This window comes from Eubalaena glacialis, chromosome 17 (genome assembly GCF_028564815.1).
Source record: "Eubalaena glacialis isolate mEubGla1 chromosome 17, mEubGla1.1.hap2.+ XY, whole genome shotgun sequence".
NCBI lineage: Eukaryota > Metazoa > Chordata > Mammalia > Artiodactyla > Balaenidae > Eubalaena > Eubalaena glacialis.
In genome coordinates, this window is record NC_083732.1 from 63,131,789 (window position 1) to 63,152,817 (window position 21,029).

A 21,029-nucleotide genomic window follows, 5' to 3' on the forward strand; every position below is an offset into this window, starting at 1 on the left:
TCCAACAGGTTAATCACTTCTTCTTCCATGTTTCACCTGGATAGACTTTATTATGTAACTTATCACAAAGCAAGATTTGTAATTGAAAACCTCCCTATGGCTGCTTTATAAAGAACAGATGAGAATAAACAGGACTAGATGTGGAGAATGCACTTAGCAGGCTACGGCACTGAGTAGGTCAAGAGATGATGCTAGCTTGGACTAGCAATGGGATGGGAGAAGAATGAATGAACCCAATAAATATTTAGTAGGTAAAATTAACATAACATTGTCATACACTGGCCTATGGGAAATGAAGGTAAAAGAACTGTTAGGGATGACAACCACATTAATGGCATGAACGAACTAATAGCTGGGATGCAAACCACTGAGATAGATGCCACAAAATTTGGAAACTGTCTAGTTTGATATACTGAGTTTTAGGTGAATACAAATAATTCAAAGTTTTAAAACAGGTTTCTAAGTAGGCAAAAAGATGTTCCTTCAGAAATGCTAATAATGTAAACAAAAATTCACCTAAGTTCCGTATATATAATCACATACTCATTACCTAGAAATTTCAACCACCATACACATATTTCTTTACAGCCACATTTGTAATGGGCATCTAGTTCTCATGTTATGAAACTAATACATATATATGCTATTTAAGTATTTTCTAAATATTTGTTTGGGATTTATGAAGACACATTCATAGTTTACTAAAAATCTATTAGCATAAATTATAATAAATGTAGTAATAAAAAATCTGTACAGTAAGATAACAAATAATCCCCTATGACAATAAACTTTCAACGAAACATTTCAATTGATAACATTACTGAAATATCCTGCAACTGAATTAACATATTCCCTTAATTAAAGCTAAAGGAAGAAATAAAAGAGCTACTTTTTTTCTGAGCCTAAATTTAGTTGAAACTCATATTAGCATTTAGTCCAAAGAAGAATACATCTGAGATAGAGAAAAACAGCCCCTGACATCCAGGAGCTGGCCTGGCATAATCAGCCAGGATTTGGTGTAGCTACAAGCTAGCCTGGTACTACAGCTAGATCCTGACGTTCTCCTATTAAACATGGACAATTTCACAGACCATCAATATTAGATGTCTATGATGTATCAAGACAAATATAAGACCACTCCTTAATCATGTCTGAACAAGACAAAACATGAGCATTATCTAAGCCACAAAAATGACCAAACATCCCCCTTTTCTGACCAATACAAGTAACAATCTTTACGAGTTATAGCTAAACCCCAGTCTAGTGTTTCTTCCTTCTTAAGGTTTATTAAAATGCTCAATCATAGAAATTACTCTTGCTTCCAATCTAGAGAAAAACCTCACTTCTGTAAATTCACCAAAATCATCTAACACTCTCTTACTGAGACACACCCTGGGGAACCATGGCAAGCGTTCTTGTCCTCCTTCACTGGAACAAGTAATTAACTAAATTTGTTCAAACATATGTGTGTTCCCAGTAGTCTTCTGCTGAAGGACATTAATTCTAACACATTTAAAATCAAATAAATGCAAACACTTGTTTTATATCACATGAACAAAACATAATCAATATTAATTTCACTACAAAGAAAGAAAATAATTATTAAATAAGTCTATTTCACTAAAGAGTTGATGTTGGTTAGTTACTGATGCACTTTCTAGAATAGAAAGAAATTGTTGAAATCAAGGAAGGTATGTGGAGAGCACTGATGAAATACTCATTTCAGAGCCACTGACATCTCATTGTTATGCGATTTCTAAAATATTCTCTCTTAAAGTTGATATCCCATGTATGCCTGATGAATAATACATCAGTTTCATTTAGTGTCCAAAACTGTCTAGAAATTTGTAATTTTCTCACATCAAAACCTTTGCATAGGATCTTAAAGGGTTATTCTCTTAGTTGATCAAATTTGAGTAAGAAATTCTTTCTAAATAGCATAATTATGAAAAAACACCAAACATTTGAATTCTTGTGCAATTAATATTAATACTATTAATATCATTTGGATCTTAGTCCATTTTATGTTTATCACAAAATCCTTTCAAGTAATATTGCTACACATCCTTTTTAAAATTTAGAGCCTTAACAAAAAGCAGAATAATTTTATAGCGTCAGCCCTTCAGTCAGGAGAGGAAATATAGGGTCACCTTTATCCAAAAAGCTTTGATTTATCATTTATTTTATGCTAGTTACTATCTGCAAAGATTTAAATACCTTCATTACAGAATTGCAACAAAAGTATTAAATGAAATATGTTTTATACATAATGCTTAATAAACATATAAGCAACATGTTCCCAGGTAAATAATTGATATCAATAAATATTAATTTTTCTTCCCACTTCAGTCACAGCCTCCCTCAGTGGAATGAGCTACAAACATGAATACGATTTGACCTTGGACAATTTATATGAAGGTCAGACCTTTTATCACATAAATACATTAATATGTTAGCTACAGTTAATGTAGATAAGAGGGATTATAAGAGCATGAACTTGTTTTGCTTGGAAGACTTTGAAAGCTACTACGGGAAGGTGATAAAAAGGATAAAATAATGGAAAAAAGAATATAAAAAAATATTTCTGTGTAGTTTCTCTTATGTAGGTTTCTTTGTCCATAAAATACACTTAGAGCAAAAATACTTTTTGATTGTTTTCTGAAAGGTGTGCTGGTTCATATTTGTTGATGCTTTAGTACATTTCACACTTACTAATACTTTGAAAATACTAATTATTTTTCCTCATTCAGTCACTTTTGTGAACTACAATAATTAGTGTGGTAAATTCTCTTTTTTTTTGGCTGTGACTAAAACTCATACTGGCAACGTATCAGAATTTATAAATAAATCTTCTTTGAGTTGCAATGTATTATTCCCTGTCTACAATTTCAGGTATTAAATAAGATATATCAATCAAGATAAATAATTTGATTGAAATGCTTCATTAGCTTAGAGAGAAGCCAACCTCTAGACAAATTATAACCCTAAATATTTGTATGCTTATGTGTATCTTCCCAACATGCCAAAGGTGCTGTAGGTCTTTTTCTAAATTATGTTCCAAGAAATGCTGGCAGTCTATGTAATGCTAATAAGTTAATAAGTGTTCCATGGTTAAATTTTTTTTGAAATATTTCATTTATTTTCTCATCTTCAATATTCAAGATGAACATTAGCGTGTTAAATGTTCAGAGAATTTCTAGGGGAAACTTGTTCTATTCAAGAGACAAGGGACATAAGAACTGCTAAAATGTCCTTTAAATAAAGAAACCACTTATTAAATTACCGGAAAATAATATGGTTTCTGCTTCTTTACAGTGCTAAGGAATATTTTAAAGTGTCACTTAATAATGATGCCTTGCACTCAGTTACATGGCACTATTCAAAGTAAAAGTACTTTAAATACATCTTAGTAACAGAAAATGAAATGTAGAAAAAGAAAATAGGTTGGATAGTGTAATTGCTTTAAGGAAAAAGAGATTCATTAACTCCATAAGCTCAAAGGAATGATCATAAAAAAAAAAGACAACTTCTGGTCAGGTATTTTTTAAGGTTTTTCACATGTCTTAAAATGTTCTGTAAAGTAAAACATATACTGTTACAGTTATTTGGAGAAGTATTGATTTCCTAAAATATAGAGAATAAAGATAAAAATATTAGCTCAGGTTCTTTTCATAACTTTAGTTACATTTTTTAGAGAAAATTTACCTTTCAAAGGAAAAAATTACCTATTTGTCTAATATTCTTATTCTGGGCACTTTTGATGCAATTCAAGCAGCAAAAATAAAGTGAAAATACATAGATATTTGATAAACATCTATCATTCAATGTATTTATTAATTTTTCTCACTTTAACTCATTTAAACAGTTTGCTGTGTATGACATTATCCCTTTAGTTCTTAGTTTTTGTTTTGTTTTTGTTTTGTTTTTCATATTGACAGAGTTGATGTGAGTGAGTCTCCTTAACTCACTTCTAGGTCTGAATACTCTTCTAAGAAAAGTTATCATCAAAGTAAAATCTACTTTTTAAATTTCAAACTAAGTTTTTTTCATTTAAAACTATATTTTTTATAATGTGATTAACATATATGCCTTCCTGGAAAAAAGTCAAACAAAAAGATTGTAATTATTCACACTCCTGATAATTGTGATTATTTGTATTTTATACCTTTGCTTCAAGACATTTATGTTTATATATGTTTGTATTTGGAATAAAAAGGAAAATGGAAAGAGAAAAAGGGAGTGAGAGAAAGAGTGGTTTTGTTTTAAAAAATTGAAGTCTTCATATGATTAACTTTGAACATGATTTTTAATAATTAGTTATATATGTATGGTAATTTCTAATGCAATCCCAGATCAGTGAATATTTATGCTGCTTATACACTGGTAACTAGTGATATATTTTTCACCATATACAAATAATGCATGATTTGAAAAGCCATGTCAAGTATCTCTCCCTGATTATTTCCTCTGGATAACCTATTGAGTAGAATTACTAGGCAAAAAGAAATACTGATTTCCCTTACTCAATAATAGCATATCTTTAAATATAAATTTGATCCTTGTTTTGTCTAATTGATTTGTATTAAAACTGCAGGTGCTTTTTTCTTAAATTAAACTGCAAATGACATTTTATACATAAAGCTGCAATAAAGATTCCTAAGAAAACATATACAGATGAAGTAAAAAGAAAACCAGAAATTCCCCATTGATACTGTGAATAGCTTATGATCATTTTGTCAAGAAATGTCCAAATTTTCCATTATATTAAATTGACCTAATATGCAGTTTTCAATTAACTCCATCAAATTCTGAATATTCTGAAGAATATGTATTGATGCCACATAACCCAAATCACTTCTATACTCCTTAATCTTATTCAGGAGGTTAGTCAAGGACTTGCTTATAATTCCATAGAAGTCAATTTTATTTTATTTATTTATTTATTTTCTATTGGTATTTTTTTTAAACATCTTTATTGGAGTATAGTTGCTTTACAATGGTGTGTTAGTTTCTGCTTTATAACAAAGTGAATCAGTTATACATATACATATGTCCCCATATCTCTTCCCTCTTGCATCTCCTTCCCTCCCACCCTCCCTATCCTGCCCCTCTAGGTGGTCACAAAGCGGCGAGCTGATCTCCCTGTGCTATGCGGCTGCTTCCCACTAGCTATCTATTTTACGTTTGGTAGTGTATATATGTCCATGCCACTCTCTCACTTTGTCCCAGCTTACCCTTCCCCCACCCCATATCCTCAAGTCCATTCTCTAGTAGGAGAAGTCAATTTTAATTAACAGAAAAAGTGAGAGTGAAAGCTTACAGAAATGAACATAGTTACACATAGAATTATTATGTGATATCTTCTATATATACTTTAAGAATTTTTTATAGCTTGACAAAACTTTAAGATCCATGTGTTTCTTATACTTTTATTCATCCAATAGCCATTATACTTCATAGTAGAGTAGTATGCACATGTTTAGTGTTAGAAAATATTTGCTATATTAATAAATTAATTAATGACATTTTACTATTTACACTCACTCTTTCCCATTAGGGATTTCTTCTTAGAAATGTTTCTTCTTTATGTTGTTATTTGGTAACTAAAGTCCAACTTAAGCACTCAATTTTCATTGCCAACAGCTGAAGAGAACAATGTTTTCTTCCCTGTCCCATCACAATGTACTTGCTGTAAATTCTAATTGCTAAAGCAGGATTCTTAACCTGGTATGCAGATAGAATTTTAAAAATTTGTAAACATGGGTGGGAAAATGCTACACCTTTATCTTCATTGTTCTTCTCATTAAAATACAGTATTTCCTTCAGTAAAAAGCTGGGTAAAAATAATCTCTGATTTTGTCATTAATAAAAATCACAGATATTTTATGTCATGTTAAATGTTATGAATATCTCAAAATAGTGCTTATGATACTCTTTGAAATTACAGAAATTATTAGGCCCACTGCTTTTTTAACGTATCACTAGAGAAGTACATATATATGTATGTATTAGTATCTATATATAAGTATATATATTCATATATATGTAGGATATTTTAAAATATTTTTATACTATTATATTATCATTAATTTCCTTTTTATTTCATTTTATGCAATTAAAAATTTCATCCTAAAAAGAGTGTTACAGACTGGAAAAGTCCTGGTTTAAAAATAAAGAGATTAGGAGCAGTTGCTCGACTGACTTGCTCTATAATAGCTGTGTTAATTTACTTATTGGGATTACAATGCTATCTTGTGACATTCTCCAGATAACATATTTCTTTCTAATAAGTTCCTTCAGGAGATATAAAATCTTAACTCAAGGGTATGAAGAAGATACTTACTGAAAAGGAAGGCCTTTTGGTTTATTTTAATTCAGACCATGTAGATGGATCTATATTTTTCTCTATGTATCTCATTAGTCCTGCCAAAGCATATGGGTTCATCCCTATTTTCAGAGGTATGCAAATAGTGACAAGCAAGATTTGGATCTTATGAGAGTTTAAGCACAGATTTTTTGTTTTATGTTTGCAACACAAATTATAGCTATGAATTTGAATGTGTAGAATATACTTCTTTTTCAAGATTAATACAATTATTACACATGGGAACTTATTAAAAGTTGGGAAAGTATCTGGCACTGTTCACTAGTTCTGTTGCTTTGTATACTGAAGAATGAAATCTAATGTCCAGTGGCCATTTCTACTCCCTGGTAACTTTTAAATCTGCTCTTAAATTACTTTAGAATACCCAGCTCATGAAAGTGATGGCAGAAAGACATTTCTCAGATTTTTACACATGTATATCTTCTCAGATCAATATTCCCTTTCCTCCAAAGTCATCCTAAAAAAAAAAAAAGAAAAAGAAAAAAAGAAGCAAATCAATATTTCTTTCAGCCAAATTTCAAACTGCCCATTCTAAATTATTTCCTAGACTTATGAGCTTCTATAATTTTATAGATGTTCATTTTACCTTACTTTATGCCTATTTTAAATTTATAGATATTTACAGATTAATACTTTGACAGGCAACAGATTCTCTTATTCTCTTTAAGAGAGCATCATCTAGTTATTTTTATTGACTCCTTTAGCTAATGTTATGGCTTTTTTCCCCTCACTTGTAAGTGTAAAGGACAGGTAAAGTAAATCTGACCTTTGGTTTATTTCCACAATCATTTTCATTAGGCTCCGTTATCAAGAGATCCTGGGTGGAACGTATGGCTTTAATGTTCTTAAATATAAGGGAAGCTCAAGAAAGCTCTTTTAAATTACTTCCTTAATTGAAATTTGCTAACAGAGTAGAACTCAAATGTTCTCACCAAAAAAAGAAAAATAAAAACTATGTACATTTATCAAATCATCGTTATACATTTTAAATATCTTATAATTTTGTTAATTATACTTCAGTAAAGCTGGGAAAAGAGAAAAATACAATTACTTCCACTAAAATTGCTGCTTACCTTTGAGAGCATTAAAAAGATAAAGAGAATATAAAGAAAGAGAAATAATAAAAGGCTAAAAAGGATAAGACATGTAAAAGAGGAAAGGATGTTAAGAAAAACATCAAAAGAAAGAAAACAAATTAAAAATTTGAAAAATAAAAAGGCAGGAAAAGAAAAAAAAACAGGGAGGAGTAAAAATAAAGACAAAGAAGAAGAAGAGAAAATATAGAAGATGTGAAGTGAGTGAAAGGTGGAGGTAATAAAGTTAACAAAGTTAAAACAGAAACTACAATTATATCAAGAAACATTTATTTCTAAAATAAAGTGTAATAAACAGAGATAGACTTTAAAGGCTGGAGTTTGAGGTTTTGAAATATAAAGACAATGTATTTTGTGAAAAATAGTTATCTAATAAAATTGAATTTAAATAACTTGTGATTTGAACTTTAGAGAAACTTGATAACTTTCTTGAGTACAAAACTTTACATGTTCCATCTTGGAAAGACAGATTTGTTTCTTCATATTAGTTTAATGGAGCAATTCAAAAGCTTATTGGGTTCATACTTATGAAACATGCTTAACATAAATATCTCTAAGAAAATATACTACAGAAATACTAGAAATCATCAGGTATATCTAAATTTAGATAGTATGTATTATTAAAGTATTTACATTTAATATAAATTCTAAGATGAGGTTCTTATGATACTATTACGTTTACTGGGAATGTACTTACTTTTAACAGTGTTACACTTGGGGAACCACAGAATATAGAGAAGAAAAACACCCATATGTCATTATTATGTTGTGGACTAAGTATATGTAATATGCAGTTTCTGAACTTTACAACACCAAATAAAGATGGGCTCTTCATTCCTTTTACTAACCAGTACACTGACAGACAACTTTGTAAAGAATACACATTTTACAAAAGCAATTATCCATTTTTATTTTGTTTACATTGCACTGAAAATTTACATCATACTTTTACAAAGTTTTTTTTCATAAAAATATACTTCTTTACAAAAGTGTATGCATTAATATAAGAGGAGTAGCCAGTTGCAGAAGAAACATTGTTTAAACAAGATCTTAAATGTATTAACCTTAACATTAATGAATGAATCATTGTTATTGCAGTCATTTGAATAAACAAGAATAAATAACTGATGGAATAAAATTTAAAACAGCATCCTGTCAGTAGAGTACAATGTTGAGAAAATTATATGAATTTCCAAAACAATGTATCTCAAAGTGGTTTACAAGAAATTCACTATATGTTGTAGACATAGATCCAAGTAGCGCTCCAGGTGCAATGATTTCTCTTAGGCACTCTGTCTCATGATACAAAAAGTCGAGACTGTTCACAAGTTTATCCATATTTGAAAGGGACAAGAACAAAGTGTTCACACTGGGTACATAATTTATTCTATGAAATAAAACATGCTATAAAAAGAAGACAATGACCTATTAAACCAAAATGCTGGCATTACTGTGATACAGTTGTAAATGAGCCACCAATAACTTGCAAATACATATCTTAATTTGACTATGAAAGAAACCTGTCATATCTGAAAGCTGCTTCTTAAGAATAAGAGTATAGAAATTTTAAAATATATGAAAATTTGGTAAATCTACAACTTTACGAAATAAATTTATATTGGTGATTTGAAATTAATTTTTTTTTAGTCATTTTGATTAGGGGCTGGTCCGAAGTATATGTTTAACTCATTGTTGACTAAAAGTTAAAAATTTAAAATACTTAGAATTCTAACTCACTGTTAGATAAAAGTTCAAAACAATGTTAAATAAATTTGAAGGCTCAACTGGAAGGATAAGTAGATATATCATAAACTAAATAAGTAGATTAATAGGTTCTTTTGTTCTTGCAGAAACATTGGAAAGTTTGGTAAAGAATGGTAAGTTTGGTGTCTCAGATAACTGCAAAATCATCGTTATTATAGATAATTTTTGGCAGCTAAAGTCGTTTCTGAGTGACAAAACAGATTGAAGGAAGGAGTTAAACACTATCCCATGGCTCACTGAATAATACTGGTTACAACATAATGAGGGAAATCAGGAGGATAGCATGATGATCTTGCCATTTGCAGAAACTATGACAACCAGTCTAAAAAAAGACAGCAATATGATGCTGAAGAACAAAAACCAGAGAGTCAAATCAGAGTGGGCAATCTTATCTCTTCTGTGGCACAAACTAGCTCATAAACATTTCAGGGCATGACTCAATCTGAAATAACCAGGGAAATAAAGAAAATAATGACTCAATTAATAGGAAGGAACAGCTGATAGAGTGGTGTGAAATACAGACTTATGGGTGTAATGTAGCTCATGACAGTTAAAGAGAAGTCAGTGATCTATTGACTCTTGTAAGTATAGCTCTTATTTTCTACCCTATATCATTTTTTTAACCCAGTCCCTCTAATATAGTTTATAAAGCACAGAAATACTGATAGTGGATGCTCCTCCAATATATGCAAATAAGTTTATGTTTTAGAATAATCTCCTTTTTAAAAAAAGCAAATAAACTGTGAGTAAGCACTCTCAGAGTGCAGCCAATTTCTGTAAAACTCTCCATGGTAAACATGAAGAAGAATTATGGTCCAGTTTATGAAAAAACACTCTTCTCTATCATTCCTCGGGAAAAGGTGACCCAGCAAGTCCTGAAAAGTGTGCTTTAATTTGTTTATCAGTGAACTAAATGTGCACTGTTTTGTGTGTCGATTTCCAAGCTTCTGAAGAAGGCAAAGGTTGCCACGTTATACCATTGTGCAGACTGTGTTCAAGTTGGGATCGAACCGTACTGCCTTCCCTTCCACTGACTTCGAGTTGGTGTCATACATGGGATTTTCAAAAGCTGCTTGGCCATTGTTATTTTCATGAACTGAACATCCTGTATACTGTGTTTTGGGTGCAGTCCTGTTGATGAGAACATTGATTAGCTATATGTTAACTTTCTTCAAGAAATAGCAGAGTAGGGCTCAAACACAATGTACTTGAGTTATCATTGTTAATGGATAATGTAACCTGAAAGTATTAATTGAGAAACCATAAACTCAATACATCACATCTGAACATTTTACCTCTCACTTTTAAATCCTGATTGACTTTTATTATTTACATACCATATATATTTATAAAGAGCACCAATATGAGTAAGTGTAAATAAATGATATTATGGCTATTCTCATTAATTTTCTTATGAAATAATGTTATCATTATGAAATAGCATGTAAAATATAACTAAATTATGATGCTGATGAATTTTAATCTCATTACTCTTCACTCCTCAAATATTTACTGAGCATCTATTAAGTACTAGGCATGATCCTAGGCATTGGAGAGATATATATATATATACATATTTTTTAACAAAAACATGAAGTCTTCACTCTCATGGAGTTCATATTGTAATGATAGAAAGCAATGAATAAATTAAAAATAATAAAACAAGAAAAATAATAGATAATTAAAACTGCTTTGATGAAAAGGAAAATGGTTTACAGGACAGGAAGTAACTGGGAGACAGTTTAGGAGAGGTAATAAGGAAAAGCATCTCTAAGGAGGCAAAATTTAATCTGAGACTTGAAGGACAATAAGGAGTTGGTTCTGCAGTAATAAGAAGGGGGTTCCAAGAAGAGTAGACATCTAATGCCGACGCCTAATTTGGGAAGGTGCTTGGAGTATCCCAGAAACATAAATACTCAGTTGGCTTAAAATTGTACACAGTAGAGCAAGTAAATTCAAAATCTCAAAGAAGAAATTACTATCTATACTGATACTCAAGTCATGAAAATAGTTTCCAAAGAGTTATTGATAACTGAACATTTGCCATTAGTTTATAAAACACATGGAATCTAGGCTGGCTGGTATAAGTTGCTCATCTTGAATTCCTGCTTCACTTTTTATTTGTCTCCTTTTTGACTAATGTTTATTTCTAGCTTCTCTTTCCCACATCCCACTGCATAATTTGCTGACGTTTGTAATGGAACAAAGGCATACTTGCCCTTACCTGTTTCTCAAACCTAATTCCTAAAAAGGCTTTGAAATAAATCTCCTCTGTTTCCACCAAACACCACAAAATTCAACGATTTATTTTAGTGTAATTTGTATTTGCCGTTATGTGATTTTACTACCCTTAACGCATTTTCTGAATTTTTCTCCATACTAAATATTGTTAGGTGATTTGTATGATGACAATATTAAAAAAAATCTATCTAAAGCTTCTTTCAAAAGCATCATCTATATATTGTTACATAATATAAATTATATTGTTTACAACTTGCTCTTGCCAGGTGCATAATTCTAATGGATCATATTTGTCTCTCTTTTTTCAAACTACATTCACAATAAAAACAGAAGCAACATCATTTCCTTCTAATTAGGTAAGGATCACAAAGATGTAAAAGAATTTCCTTCCGTTAATATTGAGCTACAGTGTTAAGGAAAATAATATCAAGCTTTAGAAAAGTTTACACATCAATAAAAATTAACTTAAAACTAATCATTTCTAAATATAAGAGCAAAATCTATAAAACTCTTAGAAAACATACAAGTTGTATGACCTTGAATTTGGCAATGGTTTCTTAGGTATGACACTAAGCACAAGTAACAAAAGAAAAAAGAAATAAATTTTACTTCATCAAAATGAAAAAACTTGTATATCAAAGAACACTATCAAGAGAGTGGAACTACAACCCACAGAAAGAGAAACATTTGCAAACCATATATCTGAAAAGGTCTAGTATCCAGAATACACAGAGAACTCTTATACCTCAACAACAATAAGACAAATAACCCAATTTTAAAAATGGGCAAAGTACTTGAATAGGCATTTCTTCAAAGAATGTAGGCAAATGACCAACAGGCACATGAAAAGATGCTCAATGTCATTAGTAATTAGAGAAATGTAAATCAAAACCACATGAGATACCACTTCACTAGGATGGTTAAATGGAGGAGTACCATATAATCCAGCAATTCCATTCTTGAGTACATACTCAAAAAAACTGAAACAGATATTCAAACAAAACTTGTACACAAATGTGTATAGCAGCACTATTCATAACAGAAAAAACACAGGAACAATCCAAATGTCCATCAACTGATGAATGGACATATTTAAACACAACACATTCAAACATACAATGCAATATTATTCAGCCATATAAAGGAATAGTGTGCAGATATATGGTATAACATGGATAAAACTTGAAAACATTATATTACATTCAAGAAGCCATATACAAAATGTCACATATTGTATGATTCCATTTATATAAAATATCCAGAAGAGGCAAACCAACAGACAGAAAGCAGATTAGTAGTTGCCTGGGGCAGGGGTGGGAGGAGTAGGGAGTTACTGCTTAGTGAGTACAGTTTCCTTTTGGGGTGATGGACATTGTGAATGTACTAAATGTCACTGAACTGTACACCTACAATGGTTTAAATGATTTTATGTTATGTGTATTTTATCACAATAATAAAAAAGATTAGCATAGCTTGCTTTATAAATAAATTTAGTGATGATTTTTAGCATTAATAACATCTGATATTGACAAGACCTGAACAGCTGCTAATGCACAATTGTTACAAATTTACATAAATATTAAATAAATCATTCTTAGATAATACAGACTGGCATTTATAATAAAAACATCAGTTTTGAGAAGAATACATTACATTTAGGTATTCATTTAATTATCTGGTTACCTGCATACTTTTTTCTTCTTTTATTTTTTTTTATTTTTATTTTTTGCATACTTTTTTTCTTAGTAAGGGATGGCCCCAAATAGTGGAGAATTGCATAGTGAAGCCCCTCACCAGGATGCTGTAATGGATGTAGTGAACAGGGACCAACGAATAATCTATATAGTCATATATGAGATATATCACAAATATATTAATTCTATCATCTTCTAAAAGCAACAGAGATAAATGAGAGGATTAGAGGATTTTATCGTCTGTCTCCCTGGGTAAAATCTATCAGTACTGTCAGGTGAACTAAGAGGTTTGGACACAGCTTCTTCCTAGTTCTCTAAATATATCTGGCAGCAGATATCACCTCTTCAATTTAAACCTTAACTTAGATTTGTATCTCTAAAGTTTCAATATGGATAATGTAAAAATAACTTATATAATTAGTTATGTACCAGGAAATTGACAGGCAAAAAGGAGGAAGGGTTAAGTTGAATGCTTGTGAAACTTAACAGAGCAATTTTAGTTGTGTGTATATTGCCGTGGTGGAGGGAAAGGCAGGGGAAATAATGGTTTCAACAACTGTGGCAATATTTGGCACACAGAGATTTAAACAACCTAGAAAAAAAATGCAAATTAGAATTTGAACTAGAGAGTAAAAAGAACATGAAATATAGATTTGGGAAATGCTTTATACTTAAAATCAACAAACTTACCTTTGTTTATAAAGATAAAATCCAAATCCTGCAAATATAAGTGCAAAAAAAGGCACAAGAATAGCAATGGCCACAGAACTACTATTTGTACCATGAGGTTGATTTGAAGAATTTGAACCTTCTGACATATTCAGTCCTATAAAATAAGAAAATAACTTATAAAATCAACTCTACTTTATCACACTTGATTTTTTAGTTTTGTGAACCAATTAATTTCTTCCTTGCTCAAGATATCTACTTGGAAATATCTGCAAGATGTACTTGGAAATGTACATAGTAAACAAAACTAATTCACGAAACTCCTTCAACTCATTTCCACACAATTTTGCACAATGCCTACTATCTATAAGATATTTTTCCAGGAAAGGACACAGAATAAAAAATAAGCAGAGTCTCTGAACTGAAGAGTTCATACAATTGTGGGAAGAATACAGAGTCACAAATAAGTATATATATCAAGGATGAATTCATGATCAATGTGCTTTAGGAAAGGAAGGAGTAATTCCATCTGGTGGTATGTAAGAATGTTTTCTGGAAGACTTATGAGCTTGACCTTGAAGAATCAATAGAACAACAAATAGGGGAGGAAGCAGGACCATTAGAAGCCTAGAAATGGGAAGGTGAGTGGCATATTTAGAGGACATGACAAGTACTAGGCAAGTCTGTGTGGAAAGGACATGTGGTAGGGAGTAGGAGGCTAAAATGATAAATTATTTGAAAAGGCATAAATATGATTCTAAAGAGCCCAAACTTTCCACCCACCTATAGTGAGGAACAACTGGATGTGTTTGGGGAAGAAAAAAAAAAAAAAAAAAAGGCTCAGTGATAAGATACAAGATTTAGAACAGTGACAAGGGTGAGATGGACTTGAGGGAGTCTGGTCTGAAAGCAAGAGTAGTTTGAAGATTGTAGGAGCATCCTAGATAAAAATGGAAATTAAGGTGTGAACTACAGCACTAGGAAGAGCATGAAAAGATAGATTCAGGGGAACTTGTTTGTCTGGATGAAAGGCAGAAGAAGGCATAGGATTTAGATACGTTCTACTTGGGGCTGAGTAAATGGTTATGACATTTGCACAGTTAGGAAATGAGAAAAACAGGTTTGCCAACATGTTGGCACAGTGACTAGGGAAGAGAAAATAAATAACAAGCTCTTTTTTTAGAAAGAAATAGTTCCTTTTCTATAGGTGCTGTTTTAGACATGTAGTGCTTGAGATGCTTTAGGGAATATTATGTGAAAAGATCTTGCGTTCATTTACACAACTGTGTTAATGTACTATGTTAATAAATGTTTTATCCTGCTTTTAAAACTAACAATTTTGGCAAGACATTATCTGAAATGACATCTTATTAACATTGCTCATTTGGAGAAAACTGATTTGCCTTTCTGATAAATATTCAACTAAGTCATACCTTAGTCCAGGTTAAAAAATGTTAGTACCTTTTTTATACATTATTTTTCTAGGGACTCATAAACTTATGTAAAAGTTCAAAGCAATGGAATTTTTAAGATAAACATCAAGTAGTAGATTTTAGAGCCTGAATTTACTCTTTATGCATTAATACCACAATATAGTAATGGGAGACAGCACACCTTAGGAAAAGTATATACCAAAAGCTATGTTAATAAATACATTCAAACGAGACCATTAAATGTTTATACACGTTAGAAGAGTAAGAAATAAACATGACAAAACCCTGTGCCTCCCACCATGGAAAATTTACATATCTGAAGAGCACAAAGTCCCAAAACAGGGCTCACTCCTCTAAGTTATTTTCTCTTTCCAGACTCTATGAGTTAAAGTGCCCCTACGTTTTTTTGGAGCAGTAAGAAAATTGCGACAATATTCAAACTGCAGAGAAGTATTACAATTCTCATATGATAAAATTATTTACAGTTTAATATTTTCTTTCATATCTATATCACTTTTTCTCCTTTTTACTTGCTTGAGGGCAAGGCAGTTTGTCATGTTTATTAGAAATATGCTGAAAAACTAAACATTGTATGGAGCTGGAGCACAGAGAAACAATACTCTGAAGAATGCAAATATTTAAAAGGTTATCAAATGTATCAATGTATAGTCCTGACAATGCCAAATTCAAAGTATGGTAAGTGTGCCTAATGTTCAGAATCCATTGTACTTTCTTATGATATCTGGAGTAATAAAAGAATTACATGAAAATGAAAATGAATACATTACCCAGTCTTTGTAGTCCAAATTGCCCATAATCTTTGCCCTGAATAAATCCTTGAAATACATAAGTAGCTCCATCAGGCTCAGCAGAAACCTAAAAGTATTTATAAGTTTGGTTAAAACTGAAGACTGGGCTTCCCTGGTGGCGCAGTGGTGGAGAATCTGCCTGCCGATGCAGGAGACACGGGTTCGAGCCCTGGTCTGGGAAGATCTCACATGCCGCAGAGCAACTAGGCCCGTGCGCCACAACTACTGAGCCTGTGCGTCTGGAGCCTGTGCTCCGCAACGAGAGAGGCCACGATAGTGAGAGGCCCGCGCACCGCGATGAAGAGTGGCCCCCACTTGCCGCAACTAGAGAAAGCCCTCGCACAGAAATGAAGACCCAACACAGCCATAAATAAATAAATAAATAAATAAATAAATTAATTAAAAAAAAAAAGAGTACTTAATGTGACAAATTTGGAACACAATGTAAAAAACAAACAAACAAAAAAACTGAAGACTGGTCACAGATATATTTTCCCAGCCTTAGAAAATATTCAGTTTTACTCTGAAATGAATATTATGCAGAATTCCTTCCTCTATATCTTCTACTATGTAAAACACAGAACACTGTGAAAATCTGCCATCATTAAAAAGCAAAATTAAAAATTTAATCTTTAAATAATTATGATACTGGAAAAAGGGGATTTGTTATTAACATAATGATACAGATTTATAGACTTCTTTTAGGCTAAGTAACCTGTTGTCAAGAAAAAGGGCAATGATATGATGAAACAGAATGAGGCAAATAAATGGTCAATTAAAAATTAAAATATAATAATACTGTTCTTTGTAGATTAGATTACTGTTCGACATATATGCACTCCTTTCCCGCCCCCTTCCCATCAACCTCCATGGAAAGAGTATACTTTCTGCCTCACTGAGTTGGATTTGGTCCTGTGACTTGCTTTGGTCAATGGAATGTGGGTGGAATTGACAATCAGTCAGTTCCAAGCCTAGGCCTTAAGAGGCATGTTTCCCATTATAAGTGAAGGAAGCCAGTCACAAAAGACCACGTATTATATGATTCCATAAATATGAAAGCCTAGAACAGGGAAATCTAAAGAGACAGAAAATAGAGTTGTGGTTGCTTGGGGTTGTGGGGGTAATGAGGGGTGGATGGGTTGGGTGATAGCTACAGGGTATGGAGTTTCTTTTCGAGGTGATGGAAATATTCTAAAATCAACTGGTGATGGCTACACATCTGTAAATATATGTGTGTGTGTTTAATTAGCTCAATTTAGAAAATTAGATTTTTCTGGAATTTTAATGACAAACCAAAGCATAAGTTTGTTATTAAAATTAGCAGCAGACTTTTAAAGAACTATACTTACAAAGCCATCCATGGCCCAATCTTCCTCCTTCATTTTCTTCACAGAAGCTTGAGCTGGTACTTTAATAAGATAGATGTGTAACATTAGGCGAGCTTCTTGGCTTTTATATACTCCTGTAAAATGTAAGGACAATTAGTCTACTAATTTTGCAAACAGTTATGCTTTACTTTATTACCTATAACTACTTTAAATATATCATAAATACATGTGATAGTAAAAGAAATAAAACAAGGCCAAGTCAAGGCCACCTTCACCCATAAAGCTTTTCACAAATCCTGTAATATATATTGATCTCTCTTTCAGCTGAAATTTTCAACTCAAATCTTAAGTGGGGTTTAAATTACCTATGCTATTAAAATTAAATATTACTGTTCTTAATAACATCATTCCATGATTATTGTAAACAAAATGATTTCTTCCCCCAATCAGATTTAAAATCTTCAAGGATATGAATCGAATGTTAAAATTCCAGATATTTTCCTTAATAATAAATTAGGTGCCAACTCTGAGAAAAAGAGTATCTTTGTGGCGCCACAAAGATAAATATGTTGTTCCTATCTAAAAATAGGATGCTTACATGAATTTCTGATGAAATAGGAGATATAATGATAGAGATAGAGAATATGATGAATTAAAGGCCAGAAGAGAGAAGGATCATTTCACACTGGAGTGCTTAGGAGATACTTATTAAGAAAAAAGAGCATTTGAGCTGGATCTCAAAAATCAAGTAGAATTTTTAATTCAAGAAGGTAAATATAGGTAATGGCATAAAGGAGAGACGCAAGATGAATACAATTTTTTTTTTTTCCTGAATGGGAGTATTCCAAGAGTAGGAATAAGCTGGAATGTAAATGTGTTTAGGGGAATAATAGAATATAAGGTTCTAAGTAAAAATTTTGTGATTAACTGATGGTTGAAATTTGACTCATTACTTCACTCACTTAATATTTCACCTATGTAATAAGGTATCATAAAAATTAGCTGGGAATACAAATATAATGATACATAGATCTTGATCTAAAGTAAATTACAATTAATAGGGAAAACATACCAAACTTACTGGGAAAATGTTGTAATTAATTTTATGGAGACAAGGATAGAAAGTTAGTCTAATTATTTATGTTTGTTTATCTATATTTGTAGAAATTTGTTTTAAAAGTTTTCTACATTAGAATACATATACATTTATTTAGTGCTAACTCTCTTACAGAAGGAAAATAAAAATTTATGTTTCAAAATTAAATAAATCAGTAGTCACACATTCCATTCATTCATATAAAGCTTCTTTCAATTTATATCATGTAATTGTGCATATTTTTAAAATTAAAAAATATATTAACTTCTAATACCTTTACTTTGGGTTAAAGGTAGGCTCATTCAACAATACAAAATGAAGCTTTATAGTTGTTGTAAAATTTGCAAAATCAACAGATATAATTTTATTTTCTATTTTATTTATACCACAAATTATTCCATTATTAATAATTGTATGGGATATATACATTGCCAAGAAATTTAAAAATACATATTTCATATTTTCAATATCAATACTTTTAAAATGTATTTTTAAATGAGAGCAATAATTCAAATTCATTGCGGCCCATTTTGTTCCAGATGCATTTCTTTTTTTTTTTTTTTCCTAAACATCTTTATTGGACTATAATTGCTTTACAATGGTGTGTTAGCTTCTGTTTTATAACAGAGTGAATCAGCTATACATATACATATATCCCCATATCTCCTCCCTCTTACGTCTCCCTCCCACCCTCCCTATCCCACCCCTCTAGCTGGTCACAAAGCACCAAGCTGATCTCCCTGTGCTATGTGGCTGCTTCCCACTAGCTATCTATTTTACATTTGGTAGTATATATAAGTCCATGCCACTCGCTCACTTCATCCCAGCTTACCCTTCCCCTCCCCGTGTTCTCAAGTCCATTGTCTACGTCTGTGTCTTTATTCCTGTCCTGCCCCTAGGTTCTTCAGAACCATTTTTTTGTTTTGTTTTGTTTTTTAGATTCCATATATATGTGTTAGCATACGGTATTTGTTTTTCTCTTTCTGACTTACTTCACTCTGTATGAGAGACTCTAGGTCCATCCACCTCACTACAAATAACTCAATTTCGTTTATTTTATGGCTGAGTAATATTCCATTGTATATATGTGCCACATCTTTATCCATTCATCTGTCGATGGACACTTAGGTCACATCCATGTTCTGGCTATTGTAAATAGAGCTGCAATGAACATTGTGGTACATGACTCTTTTTGAATTATGGTTTTCACAGGGTAGATGCCCAGTAGTGGATTGCTGGGTCATATGTTAGTTCTAATTTTAATATTTTGAGGAACCTCCATACTGTTCTCCATAGAGGCTGTATCAATTTACATTACCACCAACAGTGCAAGAGGGTTCCCTTTTCTCCACACCCTCTCCAGCATTTATTGTTTCTAGATTTTTTGATGATGGTCAGTCTGACTGGTGAGAGGTGATACCTCATTGTAGTTTTGATTTGCATTTCTCTAATGATTAGTGATATTGAGCATCCTTTAATGTGTTTGTTGGCGACCTGTATATCTTCTTTGGAGATATGTCTATTTAGGTGTTCTGCCCATTTTTGGATTGGGTTGTTTGTTTTTTTGATACTGAGCTACATGAGCTGCTTATAAATTTGGAGATTAATCCTTTGTCATTTGCTTCATTTGCAAATATTTTCTCCCATTCTGAGGGCTGTCTTTTCATCTTGTTTATGGTTTCCTTTGCTGTGAAAAGCTTTTAAGTTTCATTAGATCCCATTTGTTTATTTTTGTTTTTATTTCCATTTCTCTAGGAGGTGGGTCAAAAAGGATCTTGCTGTGATTTAACTCATAGAGTGTTCTGCCTATGTTTTCCTCTGAGTTTTATAGTGTCTGCACTTACATTTAGGTCTCTAATCCATTTTCAGTTTATTTTTGTGTATGGTGTTAGGGAGTGTTCTAATTTCATTCTTTTACATGTAGCTGTCCAGTTTTCCCAGAACCTCTTATTGAACAGGCTGTCTTTTCTACATTGTATATTCTTGCCTCCTTTATCAAAGATAAGGTGACCAGATGTGCGTGAGTTTATCTCTGGGCTTTCTATCCTGTTCCATTGATCTATATTTCTGTTTTTGTGCCAGTCTCATACCGTCTTGATTACTGTAGCTTTGTAGTATAGTCTGAAGTCTGGGAGCCTGATTAATCCAGCTCCGTTTTTCTTTCTCAAGATTGCTTTGGCTATTCGTGGTCTTTAGTGTATCCATACAAATTGTGAAATTTTTTTGCTCTAGTTCTGTGAAAAATGCCATTGGTAGTTTGATAGGGATTGCACTGAATCTGTAGATTGCTTTGGGTAGTAGAGTCATTTTCACAATGTTGATTCTTCCAATCCAAGAACATGGTATATCTCTCCATCTGTTTGTATCATCTTTGATTTCTTTCATCAGTGTCTTATAGTTTTCTGCATTTAGGTCTTTTGTCTCCTTAGGTGGGTTTATTCCTAGGTATTTTATTCTTTTTGTTGCAGTGGTAAATGGGAGTGTTTCCTCAATTTCTCTTTCAGATTTTTCATCAT

The 21,029-nt window shown here is 31.9% G+C and overlaps 1 protein-coding gene across 3 annotated transcripts in view; it reads right to left on the reverse strand.

Moving 5' to 3' along the window:
- Window positions 1-10,214: 10,214 nt before the first annotated feature.
- CSMD3 (CUB and Sushi multiple domains 3) overlaps window positions 10,215-21,029 on the reverse strand; it is a 1,197,799-nt gene continuing 1,186,984 nt past the window's right edge. For all 3 annotated transcript variants that reach the window (XM_061171997.1, XM_061171996.1, XM_061171995.1), the window contains 4 exons: window positions 17,439-17,551; window positions 16,069-16,156; window positions 13,869-14,004; window positions 10,215-10,374 (listed from right to left, as the gene is read on the reverse strand). In XM_061171997.1, coding sequence (XP_061027980.1) covers window positions 10,215-10,374; window positions 13,869-14,004; window positions 16,069-16,156; window positions 17,439-17,551 — 497 coding nt within the window. The remainder of the gene's footprint in view (window positions 10,375-13,868; window positions 14,005-16,068; window positions 16,157-17,438; window positions 17,552-21,029) is intronic.